This window comes from Parasteatoda tepidariorum, chromosome 7 (assembly GCF_982258835.1).
Source record: "Parasteatoda tepidariorum strain Cologne lab strain chromosome 7, Ptep-v5.0, whole genome shotgun sequence".
NCBI classification, from domain to species: Eukaryota; Metazoa; Arthropoda; class Arachnida; order Araneae; family Theridiidae; genus Parasteatoda; species Parasteatoda tepidariorum.
In genome coordinates, this window is record NC_141761.1 from 94,842,040 (window position 1) to 94,865,286 (window position 23,247).

The 23,247-nt window shown below is 30.6% G+C and overlaps 1 protein-coding gene across 1 annotated transcript; it reads right to left on the reverse strand.

Moving 5' to 3' along the window:
• Positions 1-20,756, reverse strand: LOC107449728 (uncharacterized). The gene is made up of 6 exons (XM_043046867.3): positions 20,264-20,756; positions 12,201-12,259; positions 8,137-8,184; positions 6,131-6,163; positions 4,235-4,273; positions 1-1,776 (listed from the first exon to the last, which is right to left on the reverse strand). The coding sequence occupies exons 1-6, from the start codon at positions 20,322-20,324 to the stop codon at positions 199-201; spliced, it is 1,818 nt and encodes a 605-aa protein (XP_042902801.2). The 5' UTR covers positions 20,325-20,756; the 3' UTR covers positions 1-198.
• Positions 20,757-23,247: the final 2,491 nt, after the last annotated feature.

Below are 23,247 nucleotides of genomic sequence, written 5' to 3' on the forward strand. Positions count from 1 at the left end.
TTATCGAATAAGCATACTTTATTTGACACTATACTATCTATTCAATTGGAATGTGTTCATCGGTTCCTGTGCCAATAAGCTTGATTTCCTTCTATGGTGATAGGCTCACTTTGTCCATTCCATCCAAAATTATTAAAAATTGCTGATCTTTGGTTATCGCCTTGTGCTGCCAAAGATCTTAGAACACTATTTGAATTTTTATCCAGTTGCTGCTGCGGAAGCTACAGCACTACTCCCACTTCCTCCAAAATTTCCGAATCCGCCTGCATTACTCCCACTTGCTCCGAAACCTCCCATACGTGGGCCGAAGTTTCCTCCATTTCCACCTGATGCTGAACTAGCTGCCGCTGAAGCTGCTGCATTATTTGCTCCACCTCCAAGATATTGGCCATTTCCAGGAGCTCCTAAATTTCCACTGTTTCCTCCTGGTGATAACCATCTCATTCCATTATTATTTCCACTATTTCCTGCACCGGCCGATGCTGCTGAACTAGCTGCTGCACTGCTTGCACCACCTTGAAATTGTTCACCATTTCCAAATGCTCCGTGATTCTCGCCGTTTCCTCCTGTGGGTACCCATCTGATTATAGTATGTGAACCTTCACCATTTAAACCTCCCTGATTTCCGCCTGCGCCATTAAATCCTCCCTGATTTCCGCCTGCGCCATTAAATCCTCCCTGATTGCCACCTCCACCATTAAAACCTCCCTGATTTCCTCCTCCATTATTGAAACCTCCTTGATTTCCTCCTCCGCCATTGAAGTCTCCCTGATTTCCTCCTCCATCATTGAAACCTCGTTGATTTCCTCCTCCGCCATTGAAACCTCCCTGATTTCCTCCTCCGCCATTGAAACCTCCCTGATTTCCTCCTCCACCATTGAAACCTCCCCGATTTCCTCCTCCACCATTGAAACCTCCTTGATTTCCACCGAAACCATTGAAACCTCCTTGATTTCCTCCTCCACCATTCGATCCACCCTGGTTCACGTTACCAGTATTCAAATTGCCCTGATTGCCAGGTGCTCCGTTTGATCCAGGTATCCATTTCCAGTAAATTCGAGTGACTCCTGGAGTACCTCCTCCTTGTCCTCCATTATTTTGAACCTGGGAATTACCAGACGAACCTTTATTCCAATTCCAGAAGCTTCCTCCATTGTTAGGTGCTGGAGCAGGTAGAGGTGCCGGTGCAGGCACTGGTACTGGAATAGGAGCTGGAGCGGGTGCTGGTTTGGGTGGCGGTGCAGGAACTGGTACTGGAATAGGAGCTGGAGCTGGTTTGGGCACGCTTTCTGAACCACTTGATGCATCTGCAGCTGCTGCAGCATTGCCACCGGAAGCAGTTGCAGAGGCATCAGCTTCTGCACTTTCATAATATTCATCAGAATAATAATAATCAGAATCATAATAATCGGTGCTTGCTTCAGCCGTCGCTTCAGTTTCTTCATCGCAGTCATAATAATACTCAAACACATTACCATCAGCGTCTGTTACGAATGTTGAACCGCTACTTGAGCTTGAACTGGAACCTCCACCCCCAGAAGTAGTCCCACCTCCAGAAGTAGTTCCACCTCCAGAAGTAGTTCCACCTCCAGAAGTAGTTCCCCCTCCAGAAGTAGTTCCACCTCCGGATGTTGTGCCACCTCCTGAAGTAGTGCCACCTCCTGAAGTAGTGCCACCTCCTGAAGTAGTGCCACCTCCAAAGATAAAGCCACCTCCAGAAGTTGAGATCTCGCATACTGTTGACGGTAGAGTTGCTCTGCATCTGGCAGATATACACTAAAACAAAAGAAAATATTAGTTACACTACACACAACTTACAACAATTGATAAATAATTACTAAATGTACAGCGCGCAAAATCACCCTGAATAAATTTTGATCTAAGGATTCGATTTTTACGTCCCAGAACTCAATCTTAAGATTTTTAGAGAGTGATCTCAAATATGTTAAGCGCAGGTTATATTTCAAGTTACGAAATCAAACATAAAAAAGTAATTTCTGTGATTAAACAAAAAAATTTTCGACGGAGTCGAAAAAATTTATTAAAATTAGCACTAATACTCAACGCATATTTTGCCTGCGGGCACTTTAAACAAAATACGTTCGTTTGACTATTGCATAGAGTTGGTTTTATATTTTAGGTATTTTCATTGAGTTTTACTGCCCTTAGTTTGCAATCGTCACACTTTTGTATTCTGTCGTTTCGAATGTCATGGATTCTTTCGAAACTTCTGCTTTTTCTTAGCATACATAGAGTGCTTAAATTTCTCAGTTACGTATTTATATCCCATCTTTGTCTGATGCCACTTTTTATTGCCTGCTTATAGATCTGGGCGAAAATTAGCAGTTGAAAGAAAAATAGTTCGAGCATCTATTACAGCAATACTCAGACCAGAACATTTTACCATTTGCATCTGTTAGTTTTCTTTTTTTTTTGGAGCATGTGCGAGAGCTAATGCAAGAACGGGTGCTGAGTTTTTCTTGGAGCATGTGCGCGAGCTAATGCAAGAACGGGTGCTGAGTTTTTTCTGGAGCATGTGCGGGAGCTAATGCAAGAACGGGTGCTGAGTTTTTTCTGGAGCATGTGCGGGAGCTAATGCAAGGACGGGTGCTGAGTTTTTTCTGGAGCCGGTGTTGGAGCTAATGCAAGAGCAGGTGCTGAGTCTGGAGCAAGAGGTGGTTTAGATGCGTTCTCAGAAGCAACTGGTGCTGCTTCAACACTACCAAAGGAAGCAGATGCAGCTGCTTTTGCTGATTCAACGTATTCATCAGAATAATACTAATCTAATTGTAGATATAATCGGTGTCTGTTTCTGCTGTCGCCTCAGTTTCTTCAAAAACTTAAAAATCTTGAAGAAATATTAATACTGTTATATGTTATAAATTAATTTCTCATATATATACATTCCGTCGGGAAAAAATATTCACACAAGCAGGCGCGCGTGGTGTGTCATACATCAATTTCGATAAAATCTACTGATAAATTCTTTTCTAAAGCGCTTTCTAAAATGAAAACTTGTTCAAAAGTATCATACAAGTGGAAACTTATGAGGCACTCCACGCTCAACAAGTGTAAAGACAAGTGCGTTGACCATGTTTCGGCCGAAGAAGATAATGCAAGCCTCTGCCGACTGCTTGCTTCCGAAAGCAAGAACTACCACGCCACCACTTTAATTTTTTGTTATTCTTTTATCATTTTATTGAACAATGGTCAAAAAACATTTGAATTGTAACATATCTAAACTTTTAGGTAATTTTGCATTTTGTCACTTAAAATTACATACTTTAAAGCGGTGTAAAATTTCCACACAATTAAAAAAAATTACAATTATTATTAATTGAAATAATATTATATAATAACTATCAAAAATTACTTTTTGAGTTCATCTTTGGTGAAACAAATTGTATAATTGTTACAAAAATATTCGCATAAGAAGTTCTCGAGATTCGGCGAAATACGCGAAAAGTAAAATTAATAGTAATGGGTACAAACTTTCTACCATCATTCTCCTGCTATTGGGACTATATTTTCCAGATTACGGCTATCACCCACAGGGTCAAGAATCCAAAACTTTCGAAAAAAGTTAGAGAAAGTGTTTTTTTTTTTTCGTGTCTGATTTCGGAATTTTAAATATCGTATGATCGAATTATTTAGTACTTTTAGGGATAGACTTTCGAACTATAAAGATTCAGGCAGATGCATACTATAAAGACAAACGAAAGCAATTTGCTTCTGAGCCTTCAGTCACTACCAGTGCCACAACAGTTTTTGTGGCATTTTCTCATTTTTCCATTGCACTCTGAAACTCGCACTGTTTAATTTTTTCATTTTGAAAGTAAGCAAATATTATTTGGGCTGAATATTCGCAGATATATATTTTAAAATGCGTGTTTCTTCTAAAAATACCAAATAAAAAAAATTCAGTGGTTTCTCGGTATGGTTTCAGTGGTACCAAATAAAAAAAATTCATTGGTTTCTCTTTTTTTCCCCTCTTTGTATTGAGTTTTCGAAAGTGTAAAACAGACTATTAAATCGAAAGTTATTCTGTGTGCTCACTATTTTGCGCAATTTAATATGTGTTTCCCCTTATCTCCAATTCAAATTAAATGCTGCCGTTTCCTTTTCTTTATAAATATATTTCGTACTCATACATTTTACTTTACCTAATAAATTCGTTAAAAGAAACATACAGTTAAAGTCACTTTTTGCAAATAATGAAATTGAAACTACTCACGTTGATTGAATTCTCGACTTGGGCTGCAGTAAATCCATTCTAAAAATAAAAATAAAAAACAAGTTCCATATATTTAATTACATAATTTTGAAAAATTATTGTACATTCTAATATAATTTAATATTAAAAGAAAGAAAGAACTTTATTAAACTGGGAATCTAAACTATTTTTCCTAAAAATGTTGTCTTCTGTTGCAAACTCATTTTTCCTTAATAATTCTATTAATATAACTAATACGTATAACAGTTTCAAAACATTTCACTAACTTGTATTATATTCTTTGAAAATAAAATAGGCGTCTCAAGATTCCGCAATTTTCCCACCCTTCACATTTTTCCACTCTTCCTTTTCCCCACATCAATTTCAGTAAAAACTGGGAATATTCTGGCATGGGGGAAAAGCAATATCTGCGATAAAATAGTATTGGAGAGGGGAAACGTGTAGAGAGTAGAGAAATCGAGAAACCTTAAGACGACTATTTTATTTACAAAGAGTATAAGGTGATACGGCATTAAAATTTAAATTGGTACCGGCCCAATCGTGGAATTTCCCAGACTCAATGAAGTGTTTCCTTCATTGTGCCAACTTTACTTAGTATTATTTTTCTAATAATTATCAAACATTTTATTCTTGTAACTTATGCGCAGTATGGAAAGCAAAAATTACCTTAACATGAGCAAAACTGTCAGTAGGGAAAATTGGACCCTGTAGCGTATCTACCACTACAAAATTACAACTACAATTCACTAGTATATAAGACATGTTAACTCGACTCTATGTCGGGGTACCATTTTCATAGATTAAAGTTGACATGGTCTGTAAATACTCTCCCCACAGACCCCATAATTAATATCCAAAAATAAGTATCTCATTGATAGCAACATTTCCCTAAATTTAAAAATTTTAAATATTTGCTATTTCCAGAATTGGTAACATAAATCTTGAATTTAAAGATGTTCTTATTTTGACGAGCTATTAGTAGCTAAAACATTGAGATACTTTGGAGATATTTGTTGTACAGTTAATCTTTAAAGATTTATGAATATTTTTTTTTAATTATTTAAAAACTTTTTTTTTCTTCATAAATTTTTTTTTCCAAGCAGCTGAAATGTGTGGAAAAAACTTAGTTCATGAGTAGTAAAAAATGTTTCTACGTTTGCTATCCATTTTAAAATAAATAATGAATAATTAAATGTAAATAAATGACGTAAGAACTATTTTGCAAATAGAAATGTATAGAATTTATAATGATCGTTAGATGTTTAAAATTTATAATTACCACAAATATATGACGAGTGAATTATTTTGACAATAGAAGTGTAAAAAATTTATAATTATCGTAAATAAATGACTTGAGAACTATTTTGTATGCAGAAATGTATGAAATTTTTAATTATCGTAAATAAATGACGTGTAAAGTATTTTGTAAGTAAAAATTTATAAAATTTATAATTATTGTAAATAAATGACATGCAAAGTATTTTGTAAGTTAAAATATACAAAATTTATAATTATCGTAAATAAATGACTTGAGAACTATTTTGTATGCAGAAATGGATGAAATTTTTAATTATCGTAAATAAATGACGTGTAAAGTATTTTGTAAAAAAATATATAAAATTTATAATTATCGTAAATAAAGGACGTGTGAACTATTTTGCAAGTAAAAATTTATTCAATTTATAATTATCGTAAATAAATTATGTCTGAACTTTTTTGTAAGTAAAAATGTATAAAATTTATAATTATCATAAATAAATGACGTGTAAAGTATTTTGAAAGTAAAAGTACATAAAATTTATAATTATCGTAAATAAATGACGTGTAAAGTATTTCGTATGTAGAAATGTATGAAAATTGTGAATTATCGTAATTAGTTAGTAAGTTAGTACTTACCGGTGCATGGCCACCAAGGGAGATTTGTTTAGACTGTAAAAAGATGGAAAATAATGTAGATTAGCATAAATTGAGAAATTTAAAAATTAATATCAGTTTAATAAAGCTAATTGGTTGAAATTATTTCATTAAAAGTTAGTACAAAATTGACATGTAATTAAAATGCACTTTTTACCATTCTAAAAGCTACCTAAGAAAAATTCCATAAAATTCAATAAATTAAACAACTATTTCAAAATATTTTGTTTACTTTTCGCATGACGATAATAAAACATTTTTTTCAATGTTTGTATGTATCGTTAAAAAAACTAAGTTTAAGAATTAGGGGTGTGCAGAAGTTCGAAGGGATCAAAAACATTTTTTCAACTCCTACTCTATAGTAAGTATAAGTTAAGTCATATAGATTAAAAGAGATAATAAAGAAGATGATCCCATGGAAATTATTTAGACGAATATTTATAACTATGTAGATAAATATATTATGATAATGAATAGTGTGGTAATTTAATTTATTACTTATCACAAACTTAATTAACCACATTGAGTTATATTTAACTACCAAACTATAGAGCAAAAAAACACAGAAAATCATTAAAACTATTGAATAATCGAGATTAACAAATGAAAATATTAATAAGTTATAATTTTGTTTGAAAAATTCCAAATTCTAATTTATGCGTTACTTATTGGGAAAAAATGTAAGCGAATGAATTTAAAGCTTCATTTTTAACAGTTTCCTAGTTTATTATATTTACTATAAAGATAAAATTTGTCATCAAACGTTTATGTATGCTATACTGTGTGTGGGAAATATTGATATATAACTCTTTTCTTTAGTACTTTTGAGCAATTTCAGTAATTTGGACAAATATATTGTTTAATATTTATTTCTTTAATTGTTACCCTATAATTTTAATTGAATGCACTGTGAAACTATTTTTTTGCTTCATTCATACAAATAAGTTATCTTGCTTAATTCGGGCTTGAGGATTTCAAATCTGAAATTAGTTTTGTCTCTAAAGCTACAGATTTTCTTAAACAGCCGACCCCATTTTTGGGGGGGTTTATGACTAGTAATGTTCAATTCCGTAGCCTTGTAATTTTGAACCCAATCCAGAAGACAAGGGAACTCCTGGATTAAGTATCGGGAAAAATTTTGGCGGCCTTCGTTGAGGGCTTTTTGCGAAAACTAACCCGCATTTGCGTTACATGGTGAAGAAAATCACGAAAACCACTTATGGTCAGCCTGACAGCAATGGGACTCTAGCCCATGATCCGTCTACCATTGGGGATATTTTTACATCAGCACTGTGGTCGGCGCAAGCCGGGTGCGGGAATCGTATCAACCTGCCATCGCTGGGATTCGAACCCGGTTTACCTCATAGGAAGGTGAACGCCCTATCCCCGACTAGCTTATGCGAATGAGGGCACATCATGAGGATTTGGCCCCTAGAACATATCATAGATAAGACAAAAGCCCATGCCAGGAAATGTCATCGTACGTGGCTAGTGGTGTTTCCCTAGTATGAACTCTTTGGAAACAGTCGAAGAAACAGTTAATAACAGGGGAAATCGCCCCTAGCAGCGTAGGACGGCATTTCCCCACGTTGGTTAGTAAGCAATTTTAATCCTCTTGATGTGCACTAACTCCCCTAGAAGTTAGTCGCAATCCCCTGTTGTATATAACGTTTTTAAACTTGTATATTTCGTCAAACTCTAGACTAAAAATTTTATTTAAAAAAATGCTTAGCTTGGAAAGAGAAACCTATCGCAGATTTGAAATCAGCGATATGAAATTTATTTAGATTTAAGTTTCTAAGTTAAAAAATCTTATGCAACAAAAGAAGAAAAATATTCCCTAGTCTTATCAGTCGGAGTCGCTCTTTTTGTCGAACATTTCGACTCCAAAGCAAACATATTTTTACGACTTACTGCACTGTTTCACAATAATATCTTCAGTGCTTTTAAGTAAAGAGAACATTTAGAAAATTAAAATAAAAACTTACGCAGATAGTGCCTTCTATGTGATCCATTACAAATGCTTCTTTATAGCACTGCAAAAATAAAATAAAAAATAAAACGTCTTAATATTGAGCATAACAACAATATAACATATATGCTTAAATATTTCTTGCAAGTGACGTCAGCGTAGATAAAGAGCGACATTTGGCCAGCCAAGTTCCAAGAGTGGCCAATCAAGTTAGACACTTGCGCGTGACGTCGCTTACGGGTATCCGATTAAATCTGATTTAAATCACATGGTAAGGCATAATCACTTCTTTTTCGAGTTGCAAATACCCAATTGCAAGCTATTGAAATAACAACACAAAATAAAATATACTAGGAGGCTTCGCCCCCTGCTCGCTGGCGCTCGCCAAGCCCAGGAACTGCTTTAGCAGTTCATTTCGGATTGCTTTGCAATCCGATGCTCGCTTTGCTCGCTCATTGGATACGTTCTTAACGTCTAGCCTTTGTATACTTTTTTGAACACTGAAGTTCCGAAAACTTTTCACTGTAGAAAATTCTAAACCTGTGCATTTCAATATTAATTTGAAATTGCAAACAGTTCACATATTTTTCTTAATCACACTATTCTAAATTTCAGTTGTTGAGAAAAGTAACTGTTGTAAGTTTTGTTTTAAAGTCTTTCCCACAAAAGGGCTAAAGCCATGTGTTGTAAAACAATATGAAATAGTAGTCTGCCACTGAACGCCGGATGTAAAGCATCGGCTTCGCTAAAGATAATTCTGTATTTTTAATTTTCTGAATGGCGCCACCCTAATATGGAATTTGTAAAATAAATGTATATATTTTTGATTGTTGATGAAGCCCATCATTTTGCGTTTTCATCAATGTTCAGAAGCAGAACAACTATAAGTTTTTTATTTTATCACAAAAATATAAAATGTATAAAAAACAAAGAGTAAGAAAATGAGTATAGTGATAGAAAAAGTTAAAATTATAATATAGTATTTATTAGAGTGCCTGTATTGAAAAGAGTGATGACAATATCCAAGAGCGCATGCGCTGCCGTCAGATTTTTGTCCAAGGGGGTTGCCAGATGATACACCGAAATTGGCGCCACTCGCTCATTTGGTGTTATTCTGAAGGTTCTGTTATTCTAAGAGTATATACTAAAGTATCAATAATATAAACTTTAAGATTGGAAAGCACATGATATTACAGATTTTTTAAGAAACATTGTCTAGCATCTGAAATTGTTAAAAAATTAACGTCAATGACAAAAAAAAAAAAAAGACTAATGAAAAGACTTCAGCTTTTAATAAATGCCTTAAATAAAATATAAAAATTAATAATGATTATGCCATTTATTTCAGAAATAATAATTAATAACACAAATTATATAATTTATTATTATTTATTACTTTTTCAGGAAAAAATTATCGCATATTCACCTGAAAAGGTATTGTTTATTTCAACAAAAATTTCCATAATTAGTTGAAATTTAAAACAAACTAGCATTTTATACAGTTGGTAACGAAAAGTAAACAAATGCTACTTTGTAACGCGCATTGTAACATTGTAACGCGAACATTGTAAAGCGCCAACATGTCAAAGTAATATCGCCAACTCTGCACTTCTGAAGTTTTGATAAAAAGATGCTCAAATCTTAAAATTTATAAGTAATTTAGATAGAAATTATGTGCATTAAAAGTAAATACATTTATTCTTATCTAACCATTAGTTATTTCATCACCTTGTTCTCTTTACAATGAGATAAACATAACTTTATATGCACGCAAGTAAGTGATAATAAGGATAAATTCTAATAACTAACAACTATCCAAATTTTCAGCCATAATTTTAACATTTACTGTAACTGTGAAGTTTCTTATTGAAAAAAAGTAAGTAATGAACTTATTACATGCATTTATTAATACAGAACATAATTTTTTTGAGTCAGATAATTTTCACTCCATGTAATTCCAATGGCGAATTTTCCACTCTTGCCTCCGGCGGTAAAGTTTTTCTGTCCACCAATCAGGAATCGTTTCTCCCTTGTCCACTCTCTTTTACTCTAGGCTCTCTAGTATTTATCAGTTAAAATAAACCTTTTTGTTTAAGTCATTGTTAACATATGGTGCTCTTGCGCGCCGAAGCCTATCAATTAAAACGTATTAGCGTTTTATATAACATGGATTAGCCATATGATGCTCACTACGTGCTCTTGCGCGCCGAATCCAATCAATTAAAAATGAAAACTGTTGCCAGCGCGAGAAAAGAAATATCATCGGTTTTATTGATACATACATACGTAATTATTAGCGTTTTATATAATAAGATAGATAGATTTTTATAGTATGTATTGCTAAGATAGGACTTAGGAACAATGACAATGCTTCTACGATTAGTTTGTCATGTTCCAATTTCTAAATTGTTGGTCAATTTAGAGGCGTTTATCAACCTATTGCCTGGTCTTTTTTTCTCCATGGCATAATGGTTTTAATCATTCGAAAGAGGATATTTTGTTCAACAGCAATCTATGTTTTTTTTCCCAACTTTTGTTCGAGTTATGCTAATTTTCAAATCAACGAAATGGAATGATAAATTTCGAAAACTTAGTATTTTCCGATACCTCTGTTTTTGCTTTTAATCAAGGTTATAAGGCCGAAAAAAATGCTCGTTCTGCTGTGTATGGGGAGAGTGCAACAGCTAAAAGAACAGCCTGAGATTGGTATGTCAAATTAAAAAATGAAAATTTTGACTTCAAAGGCCGAAATTCTGGTCACCCAGTTGAGTTGGACGAATAGTAATTAAGCTAAATTTTGCACAAAAATTCATATCAAACAGTAGCGGGACAGGCTAAAAAAATCGAATATTTCAAGCTTTGAACTTCAAAAAAAAATTTAAAACTGTGAGAACTTTGTTGCTAACCCATTATAATTTTATTTTCTTACCTTCAAATTTGATGAAATAATAATTGCATGATTTCAGAACTAAATATAAATTTCCTTGTAATAATGTATATTTCTTAACATAACTATGCAATAATTACTTATTTTACAAAGTTTTTTTTTAAATTAATCATTATTAATATAGTATATTATTAATAAAAAATATTAATACAAAAATTTAAAAGCTTAGCTGAATAAGTTATTGTTTTGTAGTTATATAAGATAAAAATAAGATCTCTTCCCGAGAAATCTGATTTTTTTTAAACTAATATAAAAATCTTTATCTAATAATCATAATTGGACTATAATATGCATAATTATCAGTAAATTATGAAATGCAGTTTTAATGGCTTTTAATGAAATTTAAGAAAAATTGTAATTTAAGAAATATTTCTGGCAAGTGAATTCATCGTAGATAAGAAGTGGCATTTGTTGATTAAGAAAGCCAATCAAGTTCGACTATTTGGTTTCTTCAGCAAAATGCTTTTTGCATTGAACTATGCACGATGATTGTTAAAAAAATATATGCAACTTTATCGTAAGCGAATTTCCTATTAATGAATACATTTTTGAATTAAAACATCATTATATTACAATGAAAATGATTGTAGTAGTGATTAGTGAATTTTGAGAATTATTAACGATTTCTAACGAGTGTGTTACTTGATAAACTGTAAGTAATGAGTAGTACAGGTAAGTAATGAGTGAAAAATAATTCTGGAAAACTAATTTATTCTGATTTGACAATATCCGTTCTTGTTTTCGAATTAATACGAAGTGCGAAAGCATCCATTTAAAATTTACATTTTAAGCTTTTAAAAATTGATAGATGTTTTAAAAGCTGCGACAAACTTTGCGGGGGTGAAAAAAAATTTATATACATGGACATAGGAAAAAATAATTTGTTTGCGTTACCCTTAAGTCTCTAACTTTGAAATATGACTCTTTTATTTTATAAAAATAAAATCAAAACTGGTAGATTAATTTTTATTATTTATCTTTTAAAAAAACTTTTGTAGCACTGGTAATTTAGAAATGTATTATTTTATTTTATTTTATTTGAACAGATGCGAATATTTAATCAAATTTACAGTACATATCTTACAGTGATCATTTCATGAGCACCGTAAAATTAAATTAATAAATTTACTCACAGATAGGATACACTCAAAATAGTTTTGAACGCCCACTTTGTAGTAAGAACAATCTTCAGCTGCAAAAAAATAAGTATTTTTAGTTAAGTCTATGGTCAAACACAATTATATAGACGGTTGATTGGAAATGTAATAAATAATGTATAATTTTATTCCTAAACGTTCTTGATATGCTTATCAACTAGAAAGCAAAGTTAGCTTTAATAGTTACTTTAAATCAAAATTCAATTTTCATATCAGTCGGGTATTTGTTTTTCGTGAAGCGATTTTCTTACATCTAAGAATTGGAAGAAAATACAATTGAAAGATACAATTTTAACAAATAAGCATACGTTTTGCATATTTGCTTAAGGAAATCGTGATTTTAACTTCAATTTATTATTGACATTTATTTTTGAAGAATAAGTTCTCACAAGACTCGAATTATATTTTTAAAAAAAGAAATATTCAACGGAACTGAGTGCAAAGATTTAAATTTAATCCAAAGAAGATAAAATTTTACATTAAATTGCAAGTAAAGTAAAAATTCTGAAATCAAATGTAATATGTAAGTTGGCTTGACTAAATAAAACGGAAATCATCCCTACACCAAAAAAAAAAAAAAAACGCATAGAAAGGTTAAAATATCTTTCATGTGTTGACCAAAAACTTTTGCACGCTAGTGTATATATATATATATATATATATATATATATATATATATATATATATATATATATATATATATATATATATATATATATATATATATATATATATATATATATAATAACAGGGCTACATCCCTGTTATCATTGTTGTATTCAGCTTTAATAATGCAGTCATAAGTTATCAAAAGATTTATTTAAAGGTAGACTGGTGACTATAACATTTCACATCCACTCTCCACAAGGGAGGGGGTGGACAAGACTCCGGATGGACAGATCTTACAATGAATACATGATACGTACTCGGTCATACTTACAGATTTTGATGTAAACAGGTTCCAGTCATACATACCTTGTAACTCTACGCATTATGGAAAATCATTCAATGCTTCCTAATATGGAAGTGAAAAGGGACAAGATTCTAAAAATAACTCCTCCTTTGAAATATAAATCTAATTATAATTCAATGGTATGTTTTCAGCCTTGAAATCCCAAAATAGAATTTCTACTCCTGTTCTTTACCAAAGACATTTTATGACAACGAAAGAGTTTTAATGTTGTTATTAATACAAAAGTATTTTTAATTTTTGTATTATATATATATATATATATATATATATATATATATATATATATATATATATATATATATATATATATATAATAACAAAAGACCTATTTAAAGTTGTTGATACAATGAATACATTAAAAAAATGTTTGAATTGAAAAAATGTTAAATGTGTTTCAAGATGTATGTATTTGAGAGTTAAATATTTTAAAATAGTTGCAAATATACATTCCTACAGTTTAATAAATCTTTATTCATCACTATTACATACAATCATTCCTAAAAGTTACGAAAATAACTGATTTCGCAGAGAAGTTATGAATTAGTAAAACAAATCGAAATTTTACATGCATGAAAAGGCATCAAAGTGTATGGAAAAAAAAGATGATAAAAAAAAAGGTAAAGGCGAACTCAAAGGTATCGAATTCAAAATCATGGATAATCAAAATATCTGTGAAATGGAATCTCAAAACACGATTTCGCATAATCATTGTTGGTATTACAATTTTATTCAAGGAGATATAGCGATACCTTTTATAAATATTTCATCTTCATTTAAGTTGTAATTTCTTGATAATTATAAAATTTATATTGATGAAATTGATAAATATATTATTCCAAATCAATGCATATGAATGTATGTTAATGAAATCGTATCAATTATTCAGAAACCTACTAAAAATAAAATTAAAAAAGTAGATGTATAACCACATTCTGCTTTTATAAAATTCATCATCCGTTGAATACAATGTTTTATTCAAATCACTTTGCTAAATTACAAGTAAATTTTCAGATGACTTTAAAAAAATATCGTATTTCATAATGAAAAGAAAAAGACTTAACATTCGGCTATCGGCGATAAAAATATGAGTGAAATTTTACTCTACGCGCGCGTAAGTCAAGTTCCTCGTAAGTTATTAATCGCCTCATTTAAATATTTTAACATTGTCGCCAAATTATTTTTTCAAAAATAATTAATTTCAACTTTCCTCGGCTTCTACTACATAAAAACAGTTGAAACATTAGATTTTGCAATAGAAAAATACGCAGAGTTATAGGGTATAAAAAAATTTATGCCTCGTAATTAAAAAAAATTTCATCCACAATTAAATTAAATAATAAAAATTTATAAATTGCTCAATTGCTTATGGAATTGCTTAATCAGTTTTAAAGATATGACTAAAAAAGCAAAAAGTGAAATTAACATTAAGGTGACCAAAATTTAATGCTCTCCTAACTTAACTATAGGGGCCACAATTTCCAGATTGCGACTATACCCTATATTTTGAAGGTCAGAAATCCAAATATGTATCATATATGTTTATTCAGAGAAAGTACGTTTTTGTGTCTGATTTAACTCAATTAATAATTAACATATTTGAAGTCATCCCCAAAAACCAATAAGATTGACACTTAGCACTTGAAAATCTGATCATTAGAACGAAAGTAATTCAGGGTGATATCTTTTTTTTTTTTTCTTTTAACAAATACCCTTTTTATGATGGGTTCGGATTTCAGACCCCGAAATATAGGGGGGGGGTAGCGGCAATCTTAGAAATGTGGTCTCTATAATCTGGTCAGGAAAGTGATATTCCGTCGTAACATATTTATCCAAAGACAATTCCATTCAAAAAATAACTTCAAGTAAATGTTTTTTTTAATTTTATTTAATAATAGTCGAAATTTTTTTTAATTTTAAGGTATATATTTTTTTAAAATCACGTGAAAGAATGTGTCTTTTTTTTTCATAGCAAAATATGAGAGAAATCAGTCGAATAGTTCCTGAGAAATCAAGTTTTTAAATTCTATTTCTCAAGAACTATTTGACCGATAGTTATTTTTTGCATGGAATTATAGTTAAATAAGCAAATATAATTAGTCTTAAAAACTTAAAAACTTCTCGAGATATGGTGAAATACGCAAAAAGTTAAATTAACATTAAGGGACCCAAACTTCGGACTGCTCTCATAACCAAACTATCGGGACTATATTTCCTAGATTGCGATTTCTCCCTATATTTTGGTGGTCAGAAATCTGAATCCATCATAAAAATAGGTATGCTTATTCAGAGGAAGTACGTTTTTGTGTCTGATTTCGTAATCTAAGGTATCGTCTGCACTAATTAACTAGCATATTTGAGGTTGCCCTTTCGCACAGTTAAGATTGAATCCTAAAACGTAAAGTTTAGGAATGACCTTGAATAACTTTGATCGTTAGATCAAAAGTTATTCAAGGTGGTCCCTTTCTTTCGCATTTTTCAAAATAAAAATATTAAGACTGCGATTTTCCATAAAAAGAGAAGACCCTAAAAAGAGAAAAATAGTTACTTAAATTAACTGAAACAGAACAAACAGCTATATGAAAAACGATATTTCAAAGAAGAAATTTCTGTATAAGAAAGATGAGGGAAGGAAATAAACTCTTCGACACTAAAATCAAAAATATTTGAATGCTTCAATTATGTATTATTTTTTGATAAATATGAAATTATGCCTCTCTTATTACACAAATCCTTTTTTTTTCTTCTTTTATTGAGAATAAGAAAAGTGCCTTTCCATCTTCTTATTACCTTTTAGCTTATTCGGAAGTTAAAATGTTTTCTAAGTGCCTATAGAAAAATTTACAAATAAAAATAATACGCTAAATCTAATTTTTTTTAAATATCATCGAAATTTATTCAAAATTTGTGTTTCAAAATTAGAAGAAGAAAAAATAATAGTAATAATTTTATATCGTAGAAGAAAACTTCATTATGATAATTCATTTATTTCTGATTTCCTTTTTTTTTTTAAGTCTTTTTAAAATACAAAAGGGACACAAAATTTAGTTACGTTATAAAAGAGGAAAGCAATTCAATAATATTTAATGGTATCATTTTAAGGTTTATTTAATACACTTATATTGATTGAACAACGTTTAGACAGTGAGGAAGGTTCTTGTTTATAGAACTGAAACTATAGTAAGTCCATTAATTCACTTTCATTTCTACTTTATTCACGTTATTTTTTTATTTCAGCTTATTTATGATCTATTTCAAAATATGAATCACTTTCAGGAAGCGAGCTAAGCTTTCGCCATTTCGCCATCTCGCATTGTGCGATAAAATCGTAAATTTGGCGAGTAAAATTGTGTTAGGACGAAAGATTTGGTGAATGATTTTTTTTTTCCACTGGAAAGAAAAATATATATTTAATTCGGTCTTCAAATTTGTGTCTAAGCAAATCCATATTTTTTTGTTAGATTACCGTATTTTTCGGTAAATGCACCGCATAACCAATTAGAATCGGGTCGAAATAATATAAGTCTGAAACATACTACCGTAAAATAGTTTTCTATGGGGAAAAAAATTAATCGTAACAAATTGTTAATATTTGCGTTTGGCGAAAACTTACGAAAATTTGGAGAATACTTTTGGTATTTGGCTAATTTACTGACATCTGATTTGAAATCCTTAGCACGGGCCCTGGTTACTGGAAACCAAACCATGAAATTAAATGAAATAAAAATTAAGGAACTTTATTCAAGAACAATACAGAAAATTGTTAAGCTTAGATAAGTTATCATTTTATAGTCTTGTCCAACTTGTTTAATTTTCAACTTCGACCTTTTAAAAAAAAAATAGTGCGTGGAGTCCCTCCGCGCGTAGGAAGTTAAACTTCGTAATGTGGAAATGAAAATAGGAAGGGGTAGAAATTGATTTTTAGTGAAATCATATAGTTTCTTTAAGACAAACTTTATTAACAATGCTTACAATTCACAATTGATCGCATCTTTTAATTATCATTTTCGAGTGGAGAAATATCCAAATCTATAACATTTACAATGGGATTATAATAACTAAAGTAAGATACGAAATGTTTGAGTTCTATTTTTTCAATATTTCTTGCAAAAACTGCATCAATGGTAGTTACCCCTTTGGTTGTTGGATCATTCCTACCAATCATCATTTCCAATCCAAATTTGTCTTTAAGGAAGGTTTATAATGTTTCAGCTTCAGGTAATTAGAAATTCACATTAAAATCTCTTACAAGGATCACAGGCCGCTCACAATAATCAATTTCTTCTCCAGCAACGTTTGCCAGAGCTTGTGAACCTGCAGTGGATAGCGGCAATAAAGATTTTGCAATAAATAATTTAATATCCCTCATGGCTGCATTTGGTGAAATATAAATGGCAATTAGAAAAGAGAAAACCTAACAATCAATTGATATTCATAAGAGACGTACATTGACATAACCTTAAATCCGTCGCATTGTCCGTGGGATTGTTTTCACTCATTTTTTACAATTGTTATCCATTAAGTTTAAAAATAAAAAAATACTACCCTATTAAATTATATGTGTATCTAATCAAACTAAAATATTGATCATTGAGTATAGTTAAGTGCGGCGAGCTAGGGAAAACTGGATCCTACCACGTGATTTCCCGGCCAATAAAAATGTAGTGTTAAACGTTTAACGCAACCTTGTTGGAAGTCGCATAAGAAGTATAACTTCAAAAAAATTAAAATTTTTCCCATTTGAACTACACCGAAATTGCTGAAATAGGATATGAAATACAAAAGCTGCATTCATTTCATATTAAGTTCATCTCATACCCAGTCGAAATACATATAATGAATGCGTTTCTCACCGATCGTTTAAAAAATAATAATCAAATAAACGATGTCGGAATCTCATGCGAGTCTTTCCAGAGATATAAAACTATTTGAAATTAAAATAAGCAAGAATTTAAAGCACATGTTCTTAAAATTATTACAAGAACTACTGAATATCCGTAGTAAAGAATAGGGCTCAACGGGCCCTTATTCCTACACCTATTAGTTTCTACGTCACTTAAGACATTGGCAAACAAACACCAAAGCATTTGTATCATAAAGCATTAAATTTTAAATTTTGATACCCTGTTTCAGTTGTAAGTGAAATAAAATTTCCTGATCTGAATTCAAATTTTTTTTTATCGAAAATTCGCATTATATTCTTTTTATTTGCTCTTTCCGTTTCTGGAGAGCTGCGTATTGTGAGTTCGATCCTGGAAATCTACTAAATAACCAGCGTATATACGCAGCAAGGTGCTCATTGAATCTGTCGTATCTAAAGTCCAATAGTTGATCGTGGAGTAGAAAGTGGAATGGCACTAGTTCAGATGCTGCTCACGTCGTCTGACTGGGGTCAAAATTATGCGCCATTCCTACCATGGGCCGTGAAGAGATAGAGCTTATTACTTGGACATGGTTGGGTGATGCTTGTGTATGCGATATGATCGGTATATTTTTATACAAAAGAGAAATATCGATATTTTATTTTTAACTATTGTATCTATTGTCATTAATATATTAGGATGTACAAGTTTGTTGTCCGAGTACTGTCGAAATGCCAGACAATTTAGTGCTATGTACGAATATATTGCTTAAACAAGTATACTAGGCTACGATGATTAGTCTCCGGAGAACGAGCATTGGCCAATAATCTAGGGATATCCGAGTTATGGCGTCACCTCTAATTTGATAAACTTTACATTTAAAGCCTATGTCATGTTTTATTTTAAGAAATGAAACACATAATTTCGTATCACTAACTGTTATGTAAAACAAATTAATAAAAATTACACTCTTTAAATATTCCACTGCATGGTTTCTTAAATTCATATTGTTCGCAGACACCACTTAAAAACTTTTTTTTTTTTGCAAACTTTATCTTTACTCTGAGTATTTTGTGCCATTCTTAAGACTCAATTTACAGCTCAATAATCTCTAAAATAGTACGCAATAAAAAATATTGGTATCATTTGAAGTTTTGTTTTTTCAATAATGTTCTTCTTACACATTAATAGAGAGGAAGATGTGTCAAATAAAAATGGTCGTAAAAGAAGTTTAAAAAAGTTTCAGAACAGATTTTATAATAATTTCTGTAAACAATTTTCACTTAATGAAATAGATTTAGTTGTTTTCTTGAAACCAGATATCGTGACCTATATTGAAGAACTTTATTCAGAGATCAGCTTCTTCATTGATCTATAAAACGATCTCATAAAAGTACCAAAGTAGCCTGTTTATAATGGAATCAAATAGTGTAGTACTTTATATCTAGTTAAAGGTATGAGGACGCTATAATACGGGAGAAATTCTTCATGGCAAATTCTACTCCGCTTACATTAGTAATTTAAAATTTAAAGTATAGAAAAAAAAGTAAGTTCAGATAAAGCACGAGTAAACTATAAAGCTTCAAAAGCAATTTTTCAAAAATTTAGAAGGTAAATGAATCATGGCAAGAATTACTGAGCAAAAATGACTCAATGAATAATTCTATATTATCCTGCCATAATTCCTTTGCATTTTAAAAAACAATTTTCAACATGGTTTTACTTTAACTCACTTTTTTCTACAGTTTCAACTCACAGAACTGCATTGTTGTCCCCCGTTAAGCGGATTCTCAGGAGTTAGGAAGACAAATTAAGAAACCTCAACCCTACTATTCTAAATCTTAAAAATAAGACTGACTTTTGAACAACTCCAATTCTTAAACAGCAATTGCTGAATTTCGGCATTATTAACTGCTGTTTAAAAACGAATGGTAATATTATTAGGTGAGAAAAATGGAATTTTTTACGTTTAACTAAACCAAATTAAAAACCGTAGTACAAAATTTAAAATAGAAAACTCTGCATACAAAAATCGTTTGCATTTAATGATTTTAAGAAAAAGAATACAAATAATCCACAAACTTAACTCTAATAATTAAAATTTTTATGTTTATACCATATATAATACTTTTCGTTATATGTTGCCAAAATTGTTTCGCTTAATTAGTTCATTGTCATAAAAATTTTATTATTTAAATCATACTTACCATAATAACCCGATATACTAATGCATATTAGCAAAACCGCAAAGGCGCTGTAGCGATTCATGATTGATAATGATTTGAAGTGTTAGTTTCCAGTTTAAAGAGTGAGAATCGTGCACCAAAAAGAATTTTGTTAACGAACTGTAATGACGTAAAATCTTGAAGAATTTCATCTAGTCGAAATCATCTCGTGGCAGGTGTTCATGCTTACAGTGGCTTAAAAAGAACGTGAAACCAATGTTCTTCAGTGACGATATCACCTATTGTAAATTAAACGTAAGCCATATTCTTCAAGAACTTATCTTATAGTAATAATCACAGCTGAAAATGGCGTGTACTAAGTCTTGAATCAGGACCTTCTTGCCTTTAATGCAAATGAGAGAATAGCAATAATCCTTTGGACTATGCCCCTATGTGGACCTTTGAGATTTGTTTTAACATTTACTTCTAATATTTCATCACCAACTTCTGATTCCAAAACATCATTAGCTGATATGTATTTTGCAGATTTATGTATTAATAATATAGAAGCAATACTTGTATAAACACTTTTTTTCAGATAAAAACGAAAAGCAAATTAAGATCTCCAATTGCCCAATCAGAAGATCTTTATACCAGGATGTATAATCAAATCAAAATTGAAAACACCGTTTATGTTTATAATTTCTGCAGCCAAATTTCTAAAAAGATCGAGAGAAAAAAAATGAAATAATTACTTCATCAATAACTTTTTATTTTGATAAAAAATACAAAACTATTTTAAATAAATACTTAACAAGTAACTAACTGTTTAATACTACGTAAATAATTACTTAAAACAACCTAACAAAATAAATATTAGCAATAGTGTTGCGAATAGAGAAACATCCCAGTTTAATTATTTTATAACTTCAAAACTGTTTAGATCACGAAATTTCCCATACGTACCTCAGAGTTGGCCGTTGATTACAGTAATCGATTATAACTGTAATTGATTACAGATAATTACAGCTATGTAATCAATTACTTGTAATCACGATTACAAGTAATCAATAACTTGTAATCGTGATTACAACTTTCAAAAAATTTTGATTACAGCTGTAATCATGATTACAATTTTGATTACAGTAATCAATTACTTGTAATCACGATTACAAGTAATCAATTACTTGTAATCGTGATTACAACTTTCAAAAAATTTTGTTTACAGCTGTAATCATGATTACAATTTTGATTACAGTAATCAATTACTTGTAATCATGATTCCAAGTAATTGCGATTACAAGTAATCACAACAAAAACGATTACGAGTAATTATGATTACAAGTAATCAAAATATATGATTACATGTAATCATGATTACATGTAATTTGATTACATGCAATTGTGATTACTTGTAATCAAACTACACGATTACAAGTTATTACGATTGTATACTATAGTCAAATTTTTTATGTAAGTATTCATGTGTTTACATATTTTTATGTACATAGAATGTATACGCACGCATGAACGTACTATTTGCGATTCCTATACATACAATGTATGCACAAACGTTGTTTGTACGTACAATATTCATAACATAATTATATTGTAATATACTTAATGCAATGCGCATATGCTTAGTACATATAATTATGCATTTATGATACATGTACGCATGTATGTTAGTTTGTACAAAAAGGCAATATTTTGTATCTTTGTATACATAGACAATGTATGTATGAACGTATATGAAAATAATGTTTATGCGTTTGCATGCTTTTATGCACTTAAGTACATATATTGTATAAATTTACGATAATAGCACGTATATACAATGTACGTATGTAGATAAAATTGTACGTATTTACGTACAATATGCAAGAATTTTATTTAAAGGTGCAATATATGCACATAGTTGCGTAAATAAAATGCGTACAGGTATACATGCATATTTATAGGTACATCGATATATGTGCACGCAAAGTATGTACTTATGTACAACTTACGTATGTACTTGTATAACTACATACTTTGTTAATACTTATGCGCATGTAATGCATGGATGTACAAAAAAATAGTTATATGCACAATATACGCATGTACAGTCGGCAAAAAAAAAAAGATATCACCCTGAATAACTTTCGTTCTAATGATCGGATTTTCACGAACTAAGTGTTAATCTTAATGGTTCCTGGGGGTGACCTCAAATATGCTAATTAATTAGTGCTAACTATTAATTAAGTTACGAAATCAGACACAAAAACGTACTTTCTCTGAATAAACATATATTTTTTATTACATATTTGGATTTTTAACCTTCAAAATATAGGGGGTAGCCGCAATCTGGGAAATATGGTCCCCATAGTTTGGTCAGGAGAGCGATCCAAAGTTCGTACCCCTTAATGTTAATTTCACTTTTTACGTTTTTAGTCATATTTTAAAAACTAATAAAGCAATTCGAAGAAAATTTCACCCAGTCATAACACTCATTTACCCAAAGATAATTTCACGAAAAAAATAATTTTTAATAATAATTAATTATTTTTTATTATTTAATTAAATTAAGGATGAAAAATTTTTGAATCATAAGGTATGAATTTTTTTATACCATATTAATCTACATATTTTTCAATTGAAAAATCTAAAGTTTCAACTGTTTTTATTTATTAGAAGCTGAGAAAAATTAAAATTAATTATTTTTAAAAAAATAATTTGGCGACAATGAAGAAATGATTAAATGGAGCGATTAATATTAAAATGTGATAAACTTGCGAGGAACTTGACTTCGCGCGCCTAGCATAAAATTTCATTCATATTTTTTTCGCTAATAATCGTTTGCTTATCTTTTCATTTTTATTTTTTTAAGCTATAAAATACGATGTTTCTTCTTTAGTCGTCTAAAATTCTATTTGAAATTTAGTAAAGAAATTTGAATAAAACATTTTATTGAATAAAATACATTTTATTCAGAGAATGTGGAGTTTTATAAAAGCATGCTTCCGATAGAATATGATTATACAACA

Excerpts from the sequence above, each read along its gene's own strand:
- LOC107449728 (XM_043046867.3), bottom strand. The coding sequence starts at position 20,324 with ATGAATCGCTACAGCGCCTTTGCGGTTTTGCTAATATGCATTAGTATA. Across the intron at positions 8,185-12,200 it reads ATTTTGAGTGTATCCTATCT|TGCTATAAAGAAGCATTTGT; the intron begins GTGAGTAAATTT and ends TTATTTTTGCAG. Across the intron at positions 1,777-4,234 it reads AAGTCGAGAATTCAATCAAC|TGTATATCTGCCAGATGCAG; the intron begins GTGAGTAGTTTC and ends CTTTTGTTTTAG.